Raw genomic sequence first — 20610 nt, forward strand, 5'->3', positions numbered from 1 at the left:
GGGCTTGACATTTCCTTTTGTTTTCTCGCAAATAGTCCTGAACATGGAAAGAAGGCTACAAATGGCCGGATAAATGTTCCAGAACAGATAGTCAAATATGTTCAATAAGAAATCAATTCAAGATCCTCTTATTATCCAGAATGTCGCTTTGGGTTTGTTTTGATGCCATGTGAGTTTCACATGATGAGGCAAAGTGACTATGTAAAGAACAACCCAAAACACCAATCCATCCACATGCCAGTTCCAAATGGCCCTGACACCAGACTCCATGCACTGCCAGTGTGCGCGTAACTCCCTTTCCTCCGTGCTGGTCATCCACGCTCGCCTTGTTCGGAGGCTCCCATGACCTGACGTCATTCTGCCAAGCCGGTTGCCCATAACGGCAATATTGCTTTTTCTGCCCTTCAAGCAAGAGCGAACGCAGAACTAATATTTAGCTGCAGCTCCCCGGCATTCGTAGTTGCGGAGCAGCTGCAGAGTCAGCGTTTCGTGTTTAGCTTTGGGCCTGTGGCTTCAAATCTCTCGCTCCTTGTTTCGCTACACAACCCTCAGGACCCCCCCACCAGTGAGGCTGGTTTGTTACCCCGCTCGAGAACCCGGAAAGAACCGTTTTCGCAAACAGTCGGAAGATCGCATCGACTGGGCGTTACTGTCAACGAAAATACTGAGTTATGGATACGCAAGAAATGGAGATTTCTCACCGGCGTGAGAGTATCCCAAAAAGACCAAAAGGTGAGTTTTGGGTGGTGGAGGCTTCTCAAAATGTTGATGGATCATCTGCTTATGACCAACCAACGTGAATGATTAAGGCATTTTAAAAAAGTCATCATCATCAATACAGACAACGTCATTTCCACCTGCCGATGATTCTCAGATCTCGCCTATTTCTCCCAAGTCGCCTATTGCCGCCCAGTCGCCACCGGTTGACAACAAGGAACTCACTCTGCAGAACACCATTTACAATGCGGGAAAGAATTTCACACCCGTTTCTCGGCGCCAGTCGAGCGCTTCTAAAGCTAACGGCGCTTGTGTAGACGATGACAGTTCTCCCAAACTGAAGTGGGATGAGGCGAACCTATACCTTACAGAGCAGGAACGAACATCTACCATGAAAATCGATGAGCCGAAGACTCCATACGTACCTCACTATGACATAGACCAGGAAGACGATGAGGACGATCCCGACGTGGGCGGAATCGATGCTGGCGATGTTGCTGTTGATGAATTGGATATGTGCAAGAGCCAGAAGAAGGGAGGACGGAATCGCAAAGCGCGCGAGGATGAAATTCCGGATCTGGACTTGGGAGAGGCTGAGGAAACGTATTGGAATGATATAAGTGAGGATTCAAGGATTACAAAGACCAGAAGCATGAGCGACAGCAGTATGAGCGGCAGGTCTGGGAAACACGTCATGATGGGTGATGGTTGTGGGGAGGAGCTTCGGCGGACAGAGAGCCAGGAGGCCAGGGAAAAACATATCGCCTTTGAGGAACACCGGAAAAAGCACTATGAGATGGCCGGAGTCAAAAATTTACTTGGGTAAGGCGCAAAGGGCCAATTTTTACCCCGTCAGCTAACTAACCTGTGTTCTAGCCATCCCGAAAACATCGATGATCTCGACGACGACGACGATGGGGACAGCTCTCAACGACCTCCACCGGTGCCGAAGCTTCCAAAGTAATTTTCGAATCAATAGACTACCTCAATCAATTTCAAACCTGAAACCATTACATTTCCCCCTTCGTATTCGTGCCTACTCTTCCATATCAGGAGATTACTTGGTTATGTATTATCGGCACCTCGTCTGCAGTGAGTTTGTGTTTGCCAATTTGAACTTTGAGTGTCTCGTTATACTAGCAATGCCATATATCCAAATAGTTGTATATACTCCTTGCTATTTTCTTTGCTTAGACAAGTTATTTACATAAATATTACCCGCGGGTAAGGAATAGCTCAATGTCAACAATAAATAGAAACATAAAGCAGCCAATTCTTGTTTTCTTAGTTCAGTACATGTAATAGGGCTCCCCACTATGCACTGTAGTAATCATTGACTCGGCATGTGTGTGCACACAGAGTATACTTTAGTTACCTATGTAGGTACTCCGTACGTGTTAAGTCCAATCTGACATCATAGCGTGGCTGATGTATTCTCTACATCCACTTGTCTACTCTGTACTTTGCTTTTGAAAATAGAAAGGACGGGAGAATTTGATGAGATAGCCCAATATGAGAGAAATTGAAGAGATTTTGGACCGGCTTGAGCCAGATACTAACACCCGGGCCGCCCCGTCCGAAGGTAAGCAGCTTTCCGTCATTAATGCATCGTTGCCTTGCCGAACCTCCGAACTCACATCTGAATCGCGTACGGCAGAGGTGGAGGGCTTGCTTGCCCAATTAAGGGCTTTCACTGCCACTTCCCAGCAGCTGGGCGCACTTTTTACAAAGCGTGCTCTATCTATTCTGTGTTTCTATGGGTTTGACGATGCCTCCCCCGCCACTACACGCCGTCTCGCCTTACGGTGTCTATGCAATGTCCTGTTACTGTCGGTGCCCACGAGGCAGATTTTTGTTGACGAAAATTGCCCGAAAAAAGCCATAGAGCTGTTAAAGGTAGTGTGCATCTCACACATTCTTTTGTGATAGTTATCTGAACGGTTGACAGAGTGACCACCCAGATGATGAATTACTTGCAGCAAGGCAACTTCTTCTATGCACTTATAGAACCTCTCTAGACTTCGACACGCTTATTACCACAGGGGGTATTGCGGAAGCTCTCAACTCCGTATGATTATGATTCTACCTATCTTTTAGTATACATGGTGGAGATCTAAGAGTGTATTAACATGGCCTTGTGTAGCGGATATCGTACCACGCGGCTCGAATTTCAGCCACAGAAGAAAAGACTTCTTCCCCAGATACTAATATTGCTGCATTGAACGAGAGTCTGAAGTTGTTTTGTAACCTGGCCGCACAATACCCGCAACATTCTCAGGCTTTTCTTCGATCTTTCAGCCCTATTCTGAGCATTCTCAATACTATTTTCATACCTGCACCGCCGCTGGAGCCCCCGGTATCGTTGCTCATTAATTGTCTTGTTGTACTCAACATCTCGGGCCAAAATACGGAGCTTGTACGAAACTCTCTATTCCCGGAGTCTGATAACGTCTGTTTAGACCGACTGGTACATCTCCTTGACGTGACAACAACCTCTTATGGACATGAAGAGCTGAATGAGCGAGGGTCACCCCTCGTGCAACTTCTCCTTCGTATCGCAGAAATCGCGCCTTCTGGACCTAAGGCTCATTTAAAGAGTCTGCTATTGCCTTCGGAGAATGATAGAGAGGGAGTTCTGGGAACGGGTGATTCGTTACCAGCAAGGTTGCTAAGACTTTCTACTGAAATATCATTAAATCATCTACGACTGCTTATTCCATCGCTTCTCTTTGAGCTTTCTGACAAAGATGAACGCCAGTTTTCACACAATATCGGCTATGGATATGCATCAGGGCTTCTGCTGTCTCTCGGGAAGTCTCTATCGCCCGACGACCCGAAGGCGAGTGCTTCGAGTGAAGCCGGTAACATTCTTCTTCAAAATGGATAATATACGCGGCGCTGATATATTTATAGCTACGGGTTCAGATATCAATCCTGTTACAGGCCAGAAGATTGAATGGGAACAAGAAGTAAATATGCCAGAGATGACTGATGAAGAGAAGGAACGCGAGGCAGAAAGACTCTTTGTTCTTTTTGAAAGGTTGATATCCTGTGGAGTATTGCTATGTTCTGTACTAAGGTCTCTAGGTTACGAGCGACTGGCGTTGTAGATGTCGAGAATCCTGTCGCTCGGGCTGCGCAGGATGGGAGATTCGAAGAAATTGAGTAACTAATCCGAGATGAGGAATAAGGCAAGGAGGTGCGCTCCTTGACACTGTGCAGGGACAGTTCAGCGACAGGGGGGAAAATATGATGGGATCGGGTATTTCGGAAAAGGTCGGCAATATGCTTGGCGTGTTATTATGATGTGGAAGTGTAGACTGCCGTCGTAGACAAGGAGATGATGGTGATTTTCGACAACGATAAATTGGGAATTAAAGTCTAGGTTAGCTATTAACTAACTAGCGCATTAAAGTGTTGAGTGCAGTCTTCACCGGTTAGTTCTGTTCTGAATGAAGGGGCGAAGAAACAAGACTTTTGAGGGGGCGCCGTTTCTTAGTCATCACTTGGAAGTGGCATGACAGGCCAAGAACTGCGGGAGGCTCAATGGGCGCTAACGTTTTCTAGAGTCCTATCAATGGCTCTGGAACCCGAGATCTCCCTTGCAGGCCCGCATTAGCTTTGGACAGCGGTACCTCTAGCGCCGTTAAGAAGCTTCAGTGGTTTCAGGAAAGCTCCTGACTGCTGTTGTTTCTATTTGCACTAATATTGGCTTTCCCCATCGGGCTGTTTTGACGACGGCATGTCCACATTCTCTCTTTCTCTCTTTTAGCGTCTTGTTTTCTGCATCCACACATTCTTTCCTGTTCATTTCCCACCCAACTTTTGTGTTGAAGCTGCCCTCTGATCCAAGCTCTCATCCACACTCCACCTTTCCCGGTAAGTTTGTGAAGATTTACTGTTTTCCGTCCAGTTTAAATCTATGTTACTTCCCAAGACTATTGGGAGTGTTAACGCTGACTTATTTGTAAGGAACCAGGGTCCGCTTTTCCATTTCCTTCACATTCACACCATGGAGAAGCCAGCCCAGCAGCCAACCGAGACTTCGGTCACGGCCAACGAGCCTGCCACTGAAAAGGCCCCTGAAAAACCACAGGAAGCTGTTGCCTCTGCGGCTACTACCACTGGTGAACTAACGGGTGCCATTGAAGTAACCGATACTACTGTAAAGAATGTTCCCGCCGACGCGAATGAACCGGCATCTGGCATGAAGACTACCAGTGATGGGGGCCCTGATGTTATTCAAGAGGTTATCGCAGGGTCTGGCGCCAACACCAAAGATCTGAAACCCGATGTGCCAGTTGATGCGCGCCCAGAATACCTGGTCAAGAACCAGCCTCTGTCCGATTTATTTGACCGTCTGCCCTCAATTATCGAAGCGGCCGCCCACAACGAAATGTGGGGTGTCGCGTTGAAGGATGCCAATGACCCTCCCACTGCCAACATTATGATTAAATTTCTTCGAGCGAACGAAGGAAATGTTGGACTTGCTGAGAACCAGCTCGTCAAAGCTCTTCAGTGGCGTAAACAAACGAATCCTCTTAAACTGGCTGAGAGCACCTTTCAAGCTAGCAAGTTCAAAGGATTGGGGTATATAACAACCTATGACGGCGCAGAAAATGCAGAAAAAATTGTTTTTACTTGGAACATTTACGGTTCAGTTAAGGACATCGGAAAGACGTTTGGCAACCTTGAAGAGTACGTTTACAACATAAGTTACCGGAAACAGGATGGTTGATTTTTATTTCATAGGTTTATCAATTGGCGTGTCGCTCTGATGGAACTCGCAATTCGTGAGCTTCACCTCGGAGATGCAACTTCTGTTATGGATTATGATGGGGAGGACCCGTACCAAATGATCCAGGTTCATGACTATCAGAATGTTAGTTTTCTTCGTATGGATCCGACCATTCGCACCGCGTCACGCCAGACAATCGAAGTTTTCAGTGCTGCCTACCCTGAACTCCTTAAAGAAAAGTACTTCATCAACGTTCCAATGGTGATGGGATGGGTTTTCACTGCGCTTAAAGTATTCCTTAGTAAGAACACGATCAGCAAATTTCACCCAATTTCGAATGGCGTGAATTTAGCCCGTGAGTTCAGCTCCTTTGCCAACAAAATTCCTGAGATCTATGGTGGTAAGGGCGAGGCTTTGGCGGATACTGGCCGGACTGTCGCTTTTGCGGAGGAGATCTCGCCTGACGCCCAACCACAAGCTGATGCCGAGAAGAATAATGCTCAAGTTCCCGAGACGACCGACAATATTCTCTCTGAACCGCCGAAGGATACCGTTGACCAAAGCGCCACTGTTCCTACTAGTGCCCCTGCCGATCCCCGCCCAAACTAATGAAAATTATCCTATAATAATACTCCGTATGTCTTTTTTTAATGCCCATGACTTTCGGCCTGGTTTATTTCGAGCAGTGGAGTTACTTCTACACTATTCCCCGCTCCAACACCTAGACTGCGAGCACCAAAAAATGTCTTTTATTAATGATGCCTAAATCGTATGCATGTACATACATACCTACTGCAGACGCCGTGCCTAGCCCTCTCGTTTTGTATGTAGGTTCAAAAAACAAAAAAATTGGTTCTAATACATAATTTCTTTTATTCAACTTGTCATGGAGTTATCAAGTAAACACTAAACAGTACGTCTATCGAGTACGGAGTACTCTGTGCCTGTTAGTAGGTTCACTACGGAGTACCTTAGTTAACTACTAGTAATAACTATAGGGCGGAACAGAGGCGCCACTAGCGTAAGTTGGCTGGTTGGTTGATCCAACTTCGCTCAAAGTTCCCTTGAACATATTGCTTTCATCGCCATAGATGAGCCAACGCCTTTAACTAATACTCTCGCTTTGCGGCATGAAAGAAGACTTGAGGTTTTGCTGATACATGGTATTTGAATTTCTACTCACTATTTCAAGAGCACTTTGAAGCTCACCAGAAGTTTCCACCTACTGGTAACGACCTCTGCAGCTCTGGGCTTTTCGCATTGTCGCCATGCTGGTGTGGAATCCGGATAATATTAAAGATGTCGCTGAATCGGTTGGTATCAGTGCCTTAAACGATGACGTTGTTGATCATCTCGCGCGAGACGTCGAGTATCGCATCGCCCAGGTTCTTGAAGAATCGCATCGCTTTATGAGGCACGGCAAACGCACGTTGCTCACGACGCAGGACGTCTCAAATGCTCTGAGAGTACTTGATGTTGAGCCTCTATATGGTTATGAGTCTACACGACCACTGAGGTTTGGGGAGGCTACAATAGGCCCGGGGCAACCACTATTCTATGTTGAAGATGATGAGGTGGATTTTGAAAAGTTGATCAACGCACCGCTGCCAAAGGTGCCGAGGGAGGCTACTTTTACTGGTATTGGATCTTTTAGATTTCTACTTCCTCGGAAGCATTCTTTTTACTGACTGGACGTGCCTTCAACTATAGCTCACTGGTTAGCGGTGGAGGGAGTTCAGCCGACCATCCCACAAAATCCTACCTCAGCCGATTCGCGTAATCTTGAGTTACTTTCAAAAGGACCGAACGCGAATATTAATTTAGCCGCGATGAGCGGCAACGAAAATGTCTCTGTAAAGCCTTTGGTTAAGCACATACTATCCAAGGAGCTACAAATATATTTCGAGAAAGTGTGCACTGCATTCCTAGACGAGTCGAACGAGGAATACCGGCTCTCTGCTTTTGCGAGTCTAAAGGAAGACCCCGGGCTACACCAGCTCGTCCCTTATTTCGTTCAATTTATATCCGAGAAGGTCACGCACAGCCTCAAGGACCTATTTGTGTTGACTGAAGTTATGCATATGACGGAAGCGCTAATACAGAACTCAACATTATTTGTCGACCCATATGTGCGTAGTATTCCTAGATGTTTTCATTTACGAGAGGTCGCTGACATAAACCTAGGTTGCCTCCCTGATACCGCCTGTGTTGACATGCCTGATTGGGCGCCAACTCGAGGGTGGGTCGGATCCTCTGGAGCATTTCAGTCTTCGCGAGCTCGCTGGATCTCTTATTGGGATGATTGCTAGAAAGTACTCGCATTCTTCTCATGCTCTTAAACCGCGGTTGGCCAGGACATTCCTAAAGAACTTTATGGACCCTAGTAAGCCGTTCGGCACGCACTACGGCTCGATAATCGGGCTGCATTCGATTGGAGGACCTGATGTTGTTCGGGAACTGGTCATTCCTAATCTTCCCATGTACGAAGTTGTACTCAAAGATGTTGTGGGCGATGAGGGGTTACGGAAGTTGGAGGCAGAAAAGGTGATTGGGGCTCTGCTCGCAGTGCTTTCAACACTTGTGGACGACAAGGTGCCATTTACTAATGGCCTCACAAACGGCGCGATGGAAACCTTAAGCAACCAGCTAAGAGAGAAAATCGGCGATTTGCTGGCTGCAAGGATCACGGACGCAGGCAACATACGGCTTGCACAGGCCATTCTTGAGTAGCTCTGAAGCTGAGCCTTGAGGCATCTATGTATGTATGTATGTATGACTAGGGCGGCGGGTTGATTAGCATTGCAGCGTTGGCGCTATAGGAGAGCACGGTATAGTACTTTTCGGTCGGGCATAGAATTTCTGAATGTGTTGGCAGCGGAAGGATTCGCGTTCCCCGCGAATGATACCCGTGTACCAGTCCGTACCGGTACCTGACAGGGCACAGCCACGACGTCATCCCACCGGATGCCGGATAATCAATGTTCCTCATATAAACGGGTGCCCTTTTGCTTATGTAATTCACCATGGCGTCGTTACCAGACATGTCATCGTTCGTACCAAGCGCACAAGAGCAAATACGCGGCAAGGGTCCATTTTCGCCTTCGGATTTTATCTCCAGCAGTCGCCTGAGCCATTTTTTCCCACGATTGAAATAAATAGGAGACTCCCCTCTTCTGCCCAAACCCGCCTGGCCTATTCTGCCTCTCTCTTTGCGATACTGGTATTGGGTATATCTGTCTGCTGGATCTTTTCATTGACTGTGTGTCGCTTCACCGGCTGCCCAAACAACTCGGTCTGTTTAGGGAACCTTCTCAGCCATAACTATTGAATTTGTGAGTCTGCTCTGCATCCTATTTCTGACAGGTATATGTACGACATACTTTAGTAGATGCTAATACTATCGAGGCTTTCCAATTCTTCCGGCCAACACTTTGTACGACCTACCCGACAATTCCACCACCCCGCTGCCCCAGCAAGGTTCAGCCGTTTGCTCACATTCTACCTTTGATATTAGTTAAATCCCAAATCACACGCCAACCGTGGACAGTACTATTTGCAAAGGTAAAAGTCGGAATAAATGATCTAACGGCGTGCTTGAGTTTGCCGTACCTGTCTCAGAAGAGAACATTCATTTTCTCTCCATGAGCCGGAAGGACCTCTTGCGATTTCTCTCGAAGCCTGCAAAGTGAGTCATCGCTCATCGGCCCCTGTCTACTCACTATTTTTCTCAAGTTTTCGAACTGTGATCGTAACGGTGGCAACTACTGACAATATGATCTCTTTGCTATAGGCCTAGATAACACTCTTGAAAAACATCCCACAGATCTTCCTTTCTTCTTTTTTCTTCCATTCATCACTTTTTAGAAGCAGATATCCTCGTCTGCTAGACCCGATACTTTAATAGGTATCGGTATCTGCCAGTTCGAGGGTACCCCGAGACTGTCACAATTCCCGGGTTAAGAGCTTTCTTCCTTCCCCTCTCCGCCAGACCCCCCTAGCCCTATTCCAGGGGTCTATAATATATATACACTGTTTTGTCCGTCTTCTAGGTCAAAGTCGGGAATCTTGGGCCGTCTCTTCTCAGACGAACACCGCACCGTTCGTCTGAGTGGAAGATAGTGCTTCATAGAGCGCTCACTTAAACGTCATCATTTACTAAAGTCTTATCCCTTTTTGTTTATAATACCTTTCCGGCATAACATTTCGGAGATGGTTAGCATCGAGATCCCCAAGCATCATCCGACTTCGCCATCCCCTTTTATCGGGACCCCGTCGTTGACAATAAACCATGATGCTACTGTAGATTTGGACTCTAGTAACGCTTTTGAGGGTAGGTGACGACTTCTTTATCCTGGTATTTTGCACACTTTTTTAATTTTTGTGTTTAGGTCCCGAAAAACTTCTTGAGGTATGGTTTAGTCCATCTGCAGAAGATCTCGCCAATTCCGATGTTCCCATTGGGCTCAAGGCTGTTTCCCCGGAGGTATGGAAAGGCATGCTTGACTTGGTCAATTGTCAAGTTCTATCTATCGTCGAGTCTGATGATGTCGATGCATACCTTTTATCTGAGTCAAGCATGTTCGTCTTTCCTCACAAGTTAATCCTCAAGACCTGTGGAACAACCACCCTTCTTCTGGGAATGCCTCGAATCTTGGAAATCGCCGCTCTCTATGCAGGCTTCCCCAAGAGTAGCCCTCCATGCTATGGTGGAATTTCTAGCGCTGCGGCTCCTTATCGGGTTTTTTACAGCCGGAAGAATTTCCTCTTTCCAGATCGCCAGCGTGGGCCTCATCGTAGCTGGCGTGATGAGGTCAACACTCTGGATAAGATTTTCTTAGGAGGAAGCGCTTATATGATCGGGAAAATGAACGGGGAGCACTGGTACCTTTATTTAACTGAGCCCTTTACGTCCTTGACTCCGCCAACAACTCCGAGTCACGAAACTTCAATTAAGACATTAAGCCTTCCCGATGGCATGAATGGTGCAAAGCTAAGCGATAACGAACGCGGCGAAACTGACGAGACTCTTGAAATATTGATGACTGATCTGGACGAGACAAATGCGAAACAATTCTATCTCGATCATGCGAGTGCGGTCGCAGAGGATCGTTATCGGTCTCATCACCGAAACAATGAGCAGTATTTGGACGTTTTTAGCAACAATTCATCCGACAATAGCGACATTGATTCGGATGCTGAGCAGTCCCTACCATCCGAACTGACAAGCGAGGGCCATGCTTTGGGAACTGTTGTTTCTGAATCATGTGGACTTTCGAATGTTTACCCTACGAGCAAGTACCCGGATTCCCGCATTGACGCTTATCTTTTCACCCCATGCGGATTTTCCGCGAACGGCGTCATTCCGTCTCCGAACGACAAATCCAGCACTCACTATTTTACGGTTCATGTGACGCCTGAGCCCCATTGTTCGTATGCTTCGTTTGAAACGAATGTTCCACATGTGCAGTCTGGACGTGAAACAGTTGATATTGTCAAACATGTTGTGGACATTTTCAAACCAGGACGCTTCAGTGTCACTGTATTTGAAGCCAAGCCCGCTGACCGCTTTTCTGCGGATATTACTTACGACGCGAAGGCGCTCCATCGCCATGCGGCCCTTCGCAGCACTAAAATGGACCATATCCCTGGCTACCGACGCGTTGACCGTATTGTTCATGACCTGGATGGCTATGACCTTGTGTTCCGCTATTATGAGCGTAACGACTGGAGAGGCGGGGCCCCTAGACTTGGGGAGACTGGTTTTTAAATTGCTACATCAACTACAACTTTTCTCGTTTATGCCTTTTCAAGTGTTTTTTCGGGCCAAAAATAAAAGACTGTTTCTAACTATGAAGTATTGATTGGCAAGTATCACTGCATGCCTGGAAAACATATAACATGTAGGCCTTTCAATATCTTCAGTTAGTGACATTTCGGGTTTTTGTCAGTGTTTTGCAATTTTTGATTCTGTTTTGATTTGATGCCAAATAATATGAAGAGAATGAAGTGTTTGTTGAGAAGTCATGCACTCTTATAAGCGCGTAAATTTGAGATGGTGCTTTTAGTCGCTTCGCGCAGACGCGCGCTTAGTTAGCTTGTTAGTCAGCCCGGACCAGGCTATGACTCACGTGATATCGATGGGCCGAGATTATTCTGGCTTGGCGCATCATCTTGCCTTCAGACAGACTGCACAGGAAAGATTGTGAAGACTGAAGCCACATATCCAATGTGGTTAGTATATATCCCTGTCAATAATGGCTCACTCTCCTCCTTCGGCCTCTCTGAGCCTCCCAATGGCAGCCTCTAAAAAGCGTCCTTCGCTACCCTCTGTCATTTCTTCGGCCTCTCAGCCTACCAAAAAGCCGCGCCTCCACCCTCTTCGTCAAACCTCATTTCCAATTTCTGCAGATACGGATGCCCGGATTTATACAGGAACTACAAAAGCAAGATCAGAGCTTGATGCCGCAAGCTTTACAGGCTCTTTTACGGGCTCTTTTACCGGGAGTGTTGACGGTGGAGGTGGGCGCGGAGGGAAAAGGCGGAAAGGTAAGAAGGATCGCGACACAGCAGGAAGTATGCGAGACGGCGTTCGCGATGGAAAAAGAACAGGGTCAGTGAAAGCTGCCGATGAGGAGGCGGAGGACGACGACGATGACCTCGGTGAAGTGGAACTGAGGCGTGATGATGTTGCTGTAGATGCTGAAGCGGAGAAGAATCTTGCGTAAGCACACATATATTCATGATAGTATAACCACCGAAACTGACATGTCTTTGACATATCCAGAATATTAATCGATGCTTTCAGTCCGGAGCAATCAGAGCGATATAATTTTTTTAAACGAGCAAAACTGAACAAACCAACTTTGCGCAAAATTGTCAATCAGACTCTCTCACAATCTGTTCCACCCAACGTTATCACCGCTATTAGTGGGTATACAAAAATCTTTATTGGAGAAATGATCGAGAAGTCAAGAAATGTCCAAGGGGACTGGGCTGATGCCGCCGATTCAACAGCTTTCGAGTCATATATTTTAGAGGAGGATGCCCGGGCGCTTGAGGGGTCGCTTCTTGGGAGTAAGTTCGAGAGCAGCGTTGACCAAAAGGCTACTACCACATCGGTGAGTCAACTTCAATCCGCGAACGCCGAGGAGCCGTCAGCAGCGGCCGCAGAACAACAGATTTCCAAGAGAAATTTGGATTCGTCACCGCCTCAAGACGTAATTACTCCTATGACAAATACAGAAGTCATTATGCCTGAAATAACGCCATTCTTGCCCCCTGCAAACCCTCATCGTGGCCCTATTCTACCATCTCATCTGCGTGAAGCTCTGCGGCGCTACCGGCGTGATGGAGAGGGTGGGGGAGTCGGATTCACTGGCTTAAGTATGAATGGTCTAGCTGTTCGTGGTGCATTCACATGGGGTGTGCACGGTAGCGGTGGCGGTGGCAGAAGGCTGTTCAAGTGATATGGCCGGTTGATTTTCCGAGGGTCTTCCGCCTTTTGACGGAGTTTTATTAGGAAGCCGGTGTTTTGATGGCCAGGTAGTTGGCGTTTAACAACATGTAGCATTTTTTGGTGTAACGGGCATTTGTCATGGAGTCAGGGGTGCTGGGAGATGAAACAATGATATAGCCACATACAAAAATGAGATATATATTATGTACCGCTTTGAAATTCCTCACGGCCTGAAGCTAGGTTGCAATCCGTACGATACGTCGCTGCTGCTGCCTAAGGTGTATAAAAAGGGGTGAAGTAAAACATATATCAAGAAAATCAGTAGACAACAGGAAAGTAGTGCCCAGTATAGCACAGTGTTGCGCCGTTATCGTAATATACAGTACATATATCCCGTGAAACACTTCCCCATTCCTACCCAGACGTGTGCTGAGCAGCCCAAGAAGATGCAATAAAACAGAATATGAAAGGCAAATTGCCTCAACAGTTTACATATCTTCTTTTTAGTTTAATTGTTATCTTTCTTTGAACTGTGCTTGTATTCTTTTCTTGTCTCCTGGTTTCTCACCTCTCTTTCACCTTCAACTTGTGCCCGGCGTGTTTGTTCATATATCCTTGCATTCTCAAGTTCTTGCTTCGACAAGCGCGATGGTGCTTTTGGCGTTCCATCTGCATTTTTCTCAATTTTCTCGCCAGTGACTTCATCCATCTTTTCCTGCATTTGTTTCCGTATGTCGCGGATGCCAGACTTTACATGATCAATGGTGCGGTCAATAATACTGGCATCCTGTGGTCTGTATATTTGCTTTCCAGCATTTTGCTCTTGTGGTGGTGTTACTACCCGTGCTGTGGTAGGGATGATACGAATACGGGATGAGTTGCTGTTGTCGGATTGAGCTTGATCTTTTGTCGCGGGTTTTGGTGGAAGAGGGCTGAGACCGGTGAATCTGCGGAAACTGGGAGAAGTGATCAAGTATGTTTGGAGGAGGGCAATAGTGCCTGTGCTGGCGAAATATAGTTGCAAAATGCTCGGCCAGAAACACATCGCTATCGTGGTACCAGCGGGAAATGCGTAGATCAAGAGCTTTCCAAGGGGGGTATCGCCAGTCAACCCCATACCGGTTTCACCACCACGCTATATTCAATAAGTCAGAGAGGGAATGAGGTCTAGAGCCAGCTTCTCAGGTGGAATTGGTATACCTTCATGGCCAAGTATGTTGCACCCCCAGTGACTATAGGTAAAATGAAAAAGGGATCTCCAAGCGAAACATCGCTAATCCATAGAAACTGTTCCGACAGGAGGGCGGGGACAGGCAAAGTAGCCATTGCCCGAAGAACTCTGAAAAACCCGACACCTAAAGGTATTTGTAGGAGCGGAGCAAAAGATTTCCACATTTTAACACCGTGCTGAGAGCGTATTAGAGATATTTCTTGTTTGAATTTGAGCGCTTCCAACTGATTTCCTTGTTGTGCAGCGGCGATCATTCGTTCCTGAAGTGGTTTCGTTAGAGGGTCAATATGACGGAGCTTGGCGGATGTATCGGAGGCGTTAAGATTGAACTTGAAGAGGACGACACGTATGACGAGAGCTGCGGCGATTGTGCTTCCCCACCATGGTAATCCACTGTAGATATGAATCGTTTCCAGCAGCATCTGAATGAAAGAAGATGGGCCGAAACCGAAGTCCAGTCCTAGCTCTTTGAGATATCCTAAAGTCTCTGGAATATGAGATAGATAAAGATCTCCGTATTCGCTGTTTGATAAGGCATCGATAGATTGAATGCCATTGTCTGTTGATGTCTGGGAGGCAGCGGTGTCGGCGACGCTGGGGGGAGGAGGGGAGGAGGAAAATAATCGGGGTGAGGCGAGTAGGGAAGGGCGAATGAGGACTGGATGTTGCGTACAAATACTAGAGCCGTTACTTATGGCCGGTCTATAATGGTGTCGAAGAGTCCGTGCTGCTGTGAAGGAAGAGAACTATGTCGTGGGAGCAATTAGTACAAGATCTTGACTGAAAAAAAAAATAATGTCTGGGGAGGTACATTTCTCTGCGAGCGCAGCAGCGACTGACGGCAGTGGCTCGATGCACTGGCAATTGTACCGGAGCGACGAGCGCTCGTGCCGGCAAGCATGACGTAGGAATTGGAGAGGCTTCCACGCTGGTTGCGTTGCGGTGGAAGATTTTTGGGCGAGGAAGATTATAGATATGCGATCCTTGGCCGCCAAGACCCGTGGTTAGTACATAGTTTTTATGGAGTATAAAGCGACATAACACTATTGTAGTCTACGGAGTACTTCGCCTGGGTTATCAAGACCTAAGCTTTTGCAACAAGATCTATGCGCCTTGTAGCATGTACGGAGCCACGGCTGGCAATGGTAAAGAATCACATATGAAGCATGCAAGCCCAGGATGAGCCAAAGCTGTAACTACCTGAAATATTGTTTGGATGTCTATGCAGGTTGATATCCTGCGCCATTCGCCATCATGTCAAAATAAATACCCACAACATATGTACAGACATACACACGTATGTACATAGGAATAACCAGGACCAGAAAGTTACCAGAGCGTATCAGTTTATTACTCAAGAGACGCCATGTCACCCAGGCCAAATGCACTTTGAGAACGCTTTCGACGAGGGGGTTGCGGCGATTTGATTTCAGAGCTTGTAGGACTTGATCTTCGGTGTATAGGGAAGACCTAGGGCAGAAAGAAGTTAGGTCAACGCAGCCTTTTCCCCCAAGGCCGCATGGTCAACCAAGTTTAACATACCTTTGTATTGGACCAGCCTAATCGAAAAGCTGCCTCGTGTGCAAATAGTTCGCCAAAGCCCAACATCAGACCATTGACAAAAGGAAGGAATAGATTGATCGCCGCAGCCCGCAGAAAGCGCCATATTGTTGGCGTTTGGTAAACGACGACGGAATTGGAGGGAATTTCTGATGACACTGATAGCCCGTTACCGCCGGGATATGTATCCGAATCAGATGGAAGAGTCATGGCGGAATCAGAGAGCTCTAGCCCTGTGCGTAATTGATTTTCTGAGCTCATCGTGGGGGGTGTGCGGACGATCTGGGAAAATATTCTGGGGGGTCCTAGGTCACTGAGGGTGGCTTCAAGTCAGCCAAAAGCTACAACGCTAATCATAAAAATGGGAAGAGATACTAATGCAGCCACCGGAATGCTCCGTCGCGATGCTTCTGAAGATGCCGAGTGTATTCTATGTAGAGAACTTGGTACGCCGACTGAGAGAACAGCCGCTTACATAATGACCGATGTGTAACTAGCTTAGTCAGCTTCAGGGCGGCCAGTGACGTATGGAGGATTACCTGATGCAAGCAGAAGCACCAGTCGAGAGGCGCGGCAGCAGTTGCATCCTTCTTACCGCAACCTGGGCTGGCTGGAGCCTTTCTTGTCTGCAGGCATATCTGGGACGATACCTCTGAAGCTATTCTCCGTTTTCTTGTGATCACGACTTATCAGCCTTTACCAACCGCCATCATGACCCCTCCAGTAACAGAGCAGGATGCACTTATTTCTCATTTTTGTGCTATCACAGGCGTGAGTCCGGCAGAGGTATGTAACGAGAGTTCAATATAAACTTACCTGTCCGTTAAAACTCACTATATCTTTACGGTAGGCTCGAAGCTGTCTTAGCAACAACGACTGGGACTTGGACCAGGCTGTTGCGGAATACTACCCTGACGAGCAAGATTTTGAGTCTGGGGAAAATCCTGAAATAAGAAGCGGACAATCGCTTGCTGAGGCAAGCCAGGCGGCAGAACCATCTTCAGCTGCTTCTACGAGAAAGCCAGCAAAAAAAAAGTTCGCAACTCTCCGTGATCTGAGCTCATCCGATCCAGCCCAGGATGAGCCAGACAGCGATAATGATGATCCACCAAACCTTTTCACAGGCGGGGAAAAGTCAGGACTAGCGGTTCAGAATCCTGATGATATAAAAAAGAAAATAATTGAAAAAGCAAAAAAGTATGTCATTATGCACCGCTATTCTTACTTCGGCTGTTAATTTTAATGGATCCTAGAGGGTTACCGCAAGAAGATGATTCGCAATCAAAGAGATCTTATTTCACCGGTACAGCCCGCACACTAGGTGGTGATGACGCCCCGAGCAGGGTTATTGAAGATCCAAATGCAAATAGCTCAGCATCACTTGAGCGTGTTAATCGAACGCTTCATTTTTGGAATAACGGGTTTTCTGTAGATGACGGTGATCTTTACCGCTCCGATGACCCGAGAAACGCCCATATTCTGGAAAATATCCGGCAAGGGCGAGCCCCGCTCTCAATAATGAACGTTGAACCAGGACAATATGTCGATGTGGAAGTCAATCAGCATGATACTGATTACGTGAGACCAAAATCTCAGTATAAGCCGTTCTCTGGTGCGGGGCAGCGTTTGGGAAGCCCAACACCGGGTCCCGCCGTTCAAACCATACCATTATCTTCTGCCACCGCGACAATAGCAACCAATGCAGAGACGAAGCCGCGGACTCCAGAGATCGACGACTCGAAGCCTACAATTACTCTTCAAATTAGATTGGGCGATGGTACGCGGTTAACGAGTCGTTTCAATGCCACAAGCACCATCGGCGATGTCTACGATTTTGTCGCAGCCTCAAATACCAGTAGCCAAACGCGCCCGTGGGTTTTAATGACCACTTTCCCCAGCACTGAGCTAAAAGATAAGTCGGCGGTTCTTGGAGAACTAAAAGAATATCAGCGCGGAGGAGTTGTTGTCCAGAAGTGGGCATAATGGAGAATGTGCTCCGATTCTTTCATGCGTATTGAAAAGTTCATCTGAGCGTCTTGAGCCGTACATAAAGAAATCGGAAGTACCGGCAACTTGGGAGATTGGGCGCATCCTTTTGTACTGTTTAATCCGTAGTTACGCCAATAATAGACTGCATGTGGTAAAGCAATCGTTGATTGATAAGCGTTTTTGTTTTAGACTCCTAGAACTATAACTACCATACTCCGTAGTTACACACCAAGCTCACCTTAAGCTTATTTCCTTGACATATACGCTCATACTTGAAGCTATCCTATAGGCGCAAAAGAGTGCCTGCAAGCACATAGAATCCCTCGATCTTTTTCGGACATGCCGCTCAACGGCGTGAAGCATATTGTCCTGGTACGAGAAGCCCCAAATCTTCCCCGCCACTTCCTATATTTTAGGGCTCCCTACGCTGATGGCTTCGCACCTAGTCATGCAAGAAAATGAGCGCAAATTGCTTACTGGAGATCTTTATAGATACTATCTGGAAAAGGTGGTGTTGGCAAATCCTCTGTGACGCTCCAGCTCGCTCTCACTCTCAGCCTGGCAGGCCGATCTGTGGGGATTCTGGACGTTGACTTGACTGGGCCCTCGATTCCACGGCTGGTGGGGTTGGAAGATGCCAAAATCACACAGGCACCAGGGGGCTGGCTGCCAGTCACGGTCCATTCTTCCGAGGCAGCAGCGAACTCTTCGGGCCTGGAAAACATAAGAGATATAGCATCGTCGTCAGACGGGGCCACTCTTCAAAATAGCACAGTTTCTCGCGGCTCTCTACGATGCATGTCCCTTGGCTTTCTTCTTCGCGACCGCGGTGATGCCGTAATCTGGCGTGGCCCCAAAAAGACAGCGATGATCCGGCAGTTCCTTACGGATGTCTTATGGGGCGAAATGGACTACCTTCTCATTGATACCCCTCCAGGAACGAGTGATGAGCATATTGCCCTGGCTGAACAACTGCTCACTATTCAGCAGAATTCTTCGTCTGATACTTCGGGTGCGGCACCTAAGCTGGCTGGCGCCGTACTTGTCACAACCCCCCAGGCGATAGCTACTGCCGATGTACGAAAAGAAATCAACTTTTGCACAAAAACACGAATACCTGTACTAGGAGTCATCGAGAATATGTCCGGATATACTTGCCCCTGTTGTGGAGAAGTGAGCAATGTGTTTTCTCGGGGTGGGGGGCAAGTTATGGCGCAGGAGATGAATGTGAAATTTCTGGGTGCTGTGCCGATTGATGTTGGTTTTTGTGAAATGGTAGAAGGGTGGAAAAAAGACTTGATGGGGCAGAATGGCGAACAGTCTATACCCCAAGAAAGGCAGCATACCGGAAGTGTTATGGAGGATGATTTACTGGTTAAGAGGTATACAAAATGCTGGTCTTACCCGATCTTTGAGGGGTTTGCCAAAGCGTTGATTGATCATGTTGAATACTCGGTATAATATAATTCATTTACGTAGAGCAGCACAATATCTCGCCTTATATTGAGCTTTCCTTGCCGACTCTTGGGCAAGACATTAATAATAGAAATGGTTCAAAAGAAAAAAATTCGGAAGCCGTTAATTCAAGAGACATTTAGATGCATCTAGGGAAGAAAGACAAAAAAAGGTATGTATTGCCGTTCATCAGAGTCATGTAATCATTCTAGTCATATGTTTGATCAATTAGTTTGCCTTCAGTTTCTTAAGCTGCCCCTGTAATACTGGTGGGGGGTTGGTTACAGTATCCTATTTAAGTAAGGCATCCCGAAGTTTGTTTTCCGCGGTGACATATCTTTGATTCATGTTATTGGCTTTGATGTCACTGTTTTGCTTGAGCCAGCCAAACAAATTTCCCAGGTCAGAAAAAAAAGACCTGTGATTCTCTGCAAGTCCAAGTTTTTTTGTGCTGATCGGGTTTCTATCGCCTGTCGACCCGAGCTGCTGTGACAATAAGGCTTGTTGACAGGGCCTGCTAGCGTTGACGTCGAGATGGATTTCAGAGACAACAGGCCGAGTTTGGATTGGCTGTGGGTGTACTCGACGTTCAAAGCTTGAATGCTTTCCAAGAAATGCCCATGGAAAAGATGAGGGTCTCGAATTCCCTTCTTGTGGGTAAGAATGCGGTTGGGGCTGTGATTCACTGGTTGACAAAGCGTCCCCCACTGCAGTCGTGCTCGCAGTAACATCATTCCTTGACGCTAAATGGCTATTGCGATCGGTGGTGACAACGGTTTCAGGAAGATGTTCAAAAAGGCGATATCTAGCCGAGGGCGCGTCACGTCCGTCAAGCGTACTTATATCGTCTCCGAGTATCACAATATTCTCGTCGGCTAGCCGCTCGTTGCTCGAGCTAGCTTCTTCCACAGCTAAAAGTGTATGATCCATTGGCCTTGAAGTTGCACGGATCTCTCCCAACGGTGGTCTGTGGCTACCGTACTCATTAGCCAGGCTGAGTTTGCTTCGCCCACATATCTCGGCAATAGTGTCAAGGGTATTCCGGATATCAGGTTCTATCGCCTGCAAGATCCCTTCAATACCAAAATCTTGTACCGGAGGTAGCTTGGTAGGACGATAGCATTCAAGGTTGGAATGTCGCGACATTGTTCCTCGTACATTAGTATCGGCGGAATAAGTTCTTACAACAACAGGTTGCGACGGAAAGTATCGCTGGCTACCCGTATAGGCTGTTTGACGGGGGATACGCCGGGGGGTCTGTGGGAGTCGATTGAGCTGACGAAAGGTAGCAGTCCGTTGAGCAAGGGTAGGTTCATCTAATGGATGGTCAACCCGTCGGGGGTGAAAAGAGGGGGGACTCATCCATAGCTGCGGGGGCGGTGCTGAAGGAACGGACTGTCCGCTGTTATTGGAATAAATAGCTAAGGGGTCCATCCTGGCATCCTTCTTGCGAATACAATATCA

At 47.2% G+C, this 20610-nt stretch overlaps 11 protein-coding genes across 11 annotated transcripts; 8 read left to right on the top strand and 3 right to left on the bottom strand.

Annotated features, from left to right (window-relative positions):
* Window positions 1-140: 140 nt before the first annotated feature.
* Window positions 141-1681, top strand: LOZ57_000698 (uncharacterized protein; the record flags this gene model as incomplete). Its single annotated transcript, XM_049249796.1, has 4 exons — window positions 141-169; window positions 444-732; window positions 842-1539; window positions 1594-1681. The coding sequence occupies 4 exons, from the start codon at window positions 141-143 to the stop codon at window positions 1679-1681; spliced, it is 1104 nt and encodes a 367-aa protein (XP_049110956.1).
* Window positions 1682-2229: 548 nt separating this feature from the next.
* On the top strand, window positions 2230-3886 carry LOZ57_000699 (uncharacterized protein; the record flags this gene model as incomplete). The annotated part of the gene is made up of 5 exons (XM_049249797.1): window positions 2230-2613; window positions 2666-2785; window positions 2861-3578; window positions 3631-3757; window positions 3805-3886. 5 exons carry the CDS (start codon window positions 2230-2232, stop codon window positions 3884-3886), a joined length of 1431 nt encoding a protein of 476 aa, XP_049110957.1.
* Window positions 3887-4729: 843 nt separating this feature from the next.
* On the top strand, window positions 4730-6064 carry SFH5 (Non-classical phosphatidylinositol transfer protein (PITP); the record flags this gene model as incomplete). The annotated part of the gene is made up of 2 exons (XM_049249798.1): window positions 4730-5415; window positions 5470-6064. The coding sequence occupies 2 exons, from the start codon at window positions 4730-4732 to the stop codon at window positions 6062-6064; spliced, it is 1281 nt and encodes a 426-aa protein (XP_049110958.1).
* Window positions 6065-6723: 659 nt separating this feature from the next.
* taf6 (histone H4-like TAF Taf6, SAGA complex subunit) lies at window positions 6724-8185 on the top strand (the record flags this gene model as incomplete). Its single annotated transcript, XM_049249799.1, has 3 exons — window positions 6724-7093; window positions 7166-7584; window positions 7640-8185. 3 exons carry the CDS (start codon window positions 6724-6726, stop codon window positions 8183-8185), a joined length of 1335 nt encoding a protein of 444 aa, XP_049110959.1.
* A 1479-nt stretch (window positions 8186-9664) lies between these two features.
* On the top strand, window positions 9665-11222 carry SPE2 (spermidine resistance protein; the record flags this gene model as incomplete). Its single annotated transcript, XM_049249800.1, has 2 exons — window positions 9665-9785; window positions 9844-11222. The coding sequence occupies 2 exons, from the start codon at window positions 9665-9667 to the stop codon at window positions 11220-11222; spliced, it is 1500 nt and encodes a 499-aa protein (XP_049110960.1).
* Window positions 11223-11709: 487 nt separating this feature from the next.
* Window positions 11710-12921, top strand: LOZ57_000703 (uncharacterized protein; the record flags this gene model as incomplete). The annotated part of the gene is made up of 2 exons (XM_049249801.1): window positions 11710-12176; window positions 12240-12921. The coding sequence occupies 2 exons, from the start codon at window positions 11710-11712 to the stop codon at window positions 12919-12921; spliced, it is 1149 nt and encodes a 382-aa protein (XP_049110961.1).
* A 498-nt stretch (window positions 12922-13419) lies between these two features.
* LOZ57_000704 (uncharacterized protein) lies at window positions 13420-15043 on the bottom strand (the record flags this gene model as incomplete). The annotated part of the gene is made up of 3 exons (XM_049249802.1): window positions 13420-14046; window positions 14112-14888; window positions 14954-15043. 3 exons carry the CDS (start codon window positions 15041-15043, stop codon window positions 13420-13422), a joined length of 1494 nt encoding a protein of 497 aa, XP_049110962.1.
* Window positions 15044-15492: 449 nt separating this feature from the next.
* Window positions 15493-15963, bottom strand: LOZ57_000705 (uncharacterized protein; the record flags this gene model as incomplete). Its single annotated transcript, XM_049249803.1, has 2 exons — window positions 15493-15612; window positions 15685-15963. The coding sequence occupies 2 exons, from the start codon at window positions 15961-15963 to the stop codon at window positions 15493-15495; spliced, it is 399 nt and encodes a 132-aa protein (XP_049110963.1).
* A 450-nt stretch (window positions 15964-16413) lies between these two features.
* Window positions 16414-17685, top strand: SHP1 (protein phosphatase regulator; the record flags this gene model as incomplete). Its single annotated transcript, XM_049249804.1, has 3 exons — window positions 16414-16488; window positions 16553-16899; window positions 16956-17685. The coding sequence occupies 3 exons, from the start codon at window positions 16414-16416 to the stop codon at window positions 17683-17685; spliced, it is 1152 nt and encodes a 383-aa protein (XP_049110964.1).
* A 345-nt stretch (window positions 17686-18030) lies between these two features.
* Window positions 18031-19152, top strand: CFD1 (cytosolic Fe-S cluster assembly factor cfd1; the record flags this gene model as incomplete). Its single annotated transcript, XM_049249805.1, has 2 exons — window positions 18031-18063; window positions 18184-19152. 2 exons carry the CDS (start codon window positions 18031-18033, stop codon window positions 19150-19152), a joined length of 1002 nt encoding a protein of 333 aa, XP_049110965.1.
* A 285-nt stretch (window positions 19153-19437) lies between these two features.
* Window positions 19438-20580, bottom strand: LOZ57_000708 (uncharacterized protein; the record flags this gene model as incomplete). Its single annotated transcript, XM_049249806.1, has 1 exon — window positions 19438-20580. One exon carries the CDS (start codon window positions 20578-20580, stop codon window positions 19438-19440), a length of 1143 nt encoding a protein of 380 aa, XP_049110966.1.
* Between the last annotated feature and the right edge of the window lie 30 nt (window positions 20581-20610).

Source organism: Ophidiomyces ophidiicola, assembly GCF_022830035.1.
Source record: "Ophidiomyces ophidiicola strain CBS 122913 chromosome Unknown scaffold_2, whole genome shotgun sequence".
Classification (NCBI taxonomy): domain Eukaryota; kingdom Fungi; phylum Ascomycota; class Eurotiomycetes; order Onygenales; family Onygenaceae; genus Ophidiomyces; species Ophidiomyces ophidiicola.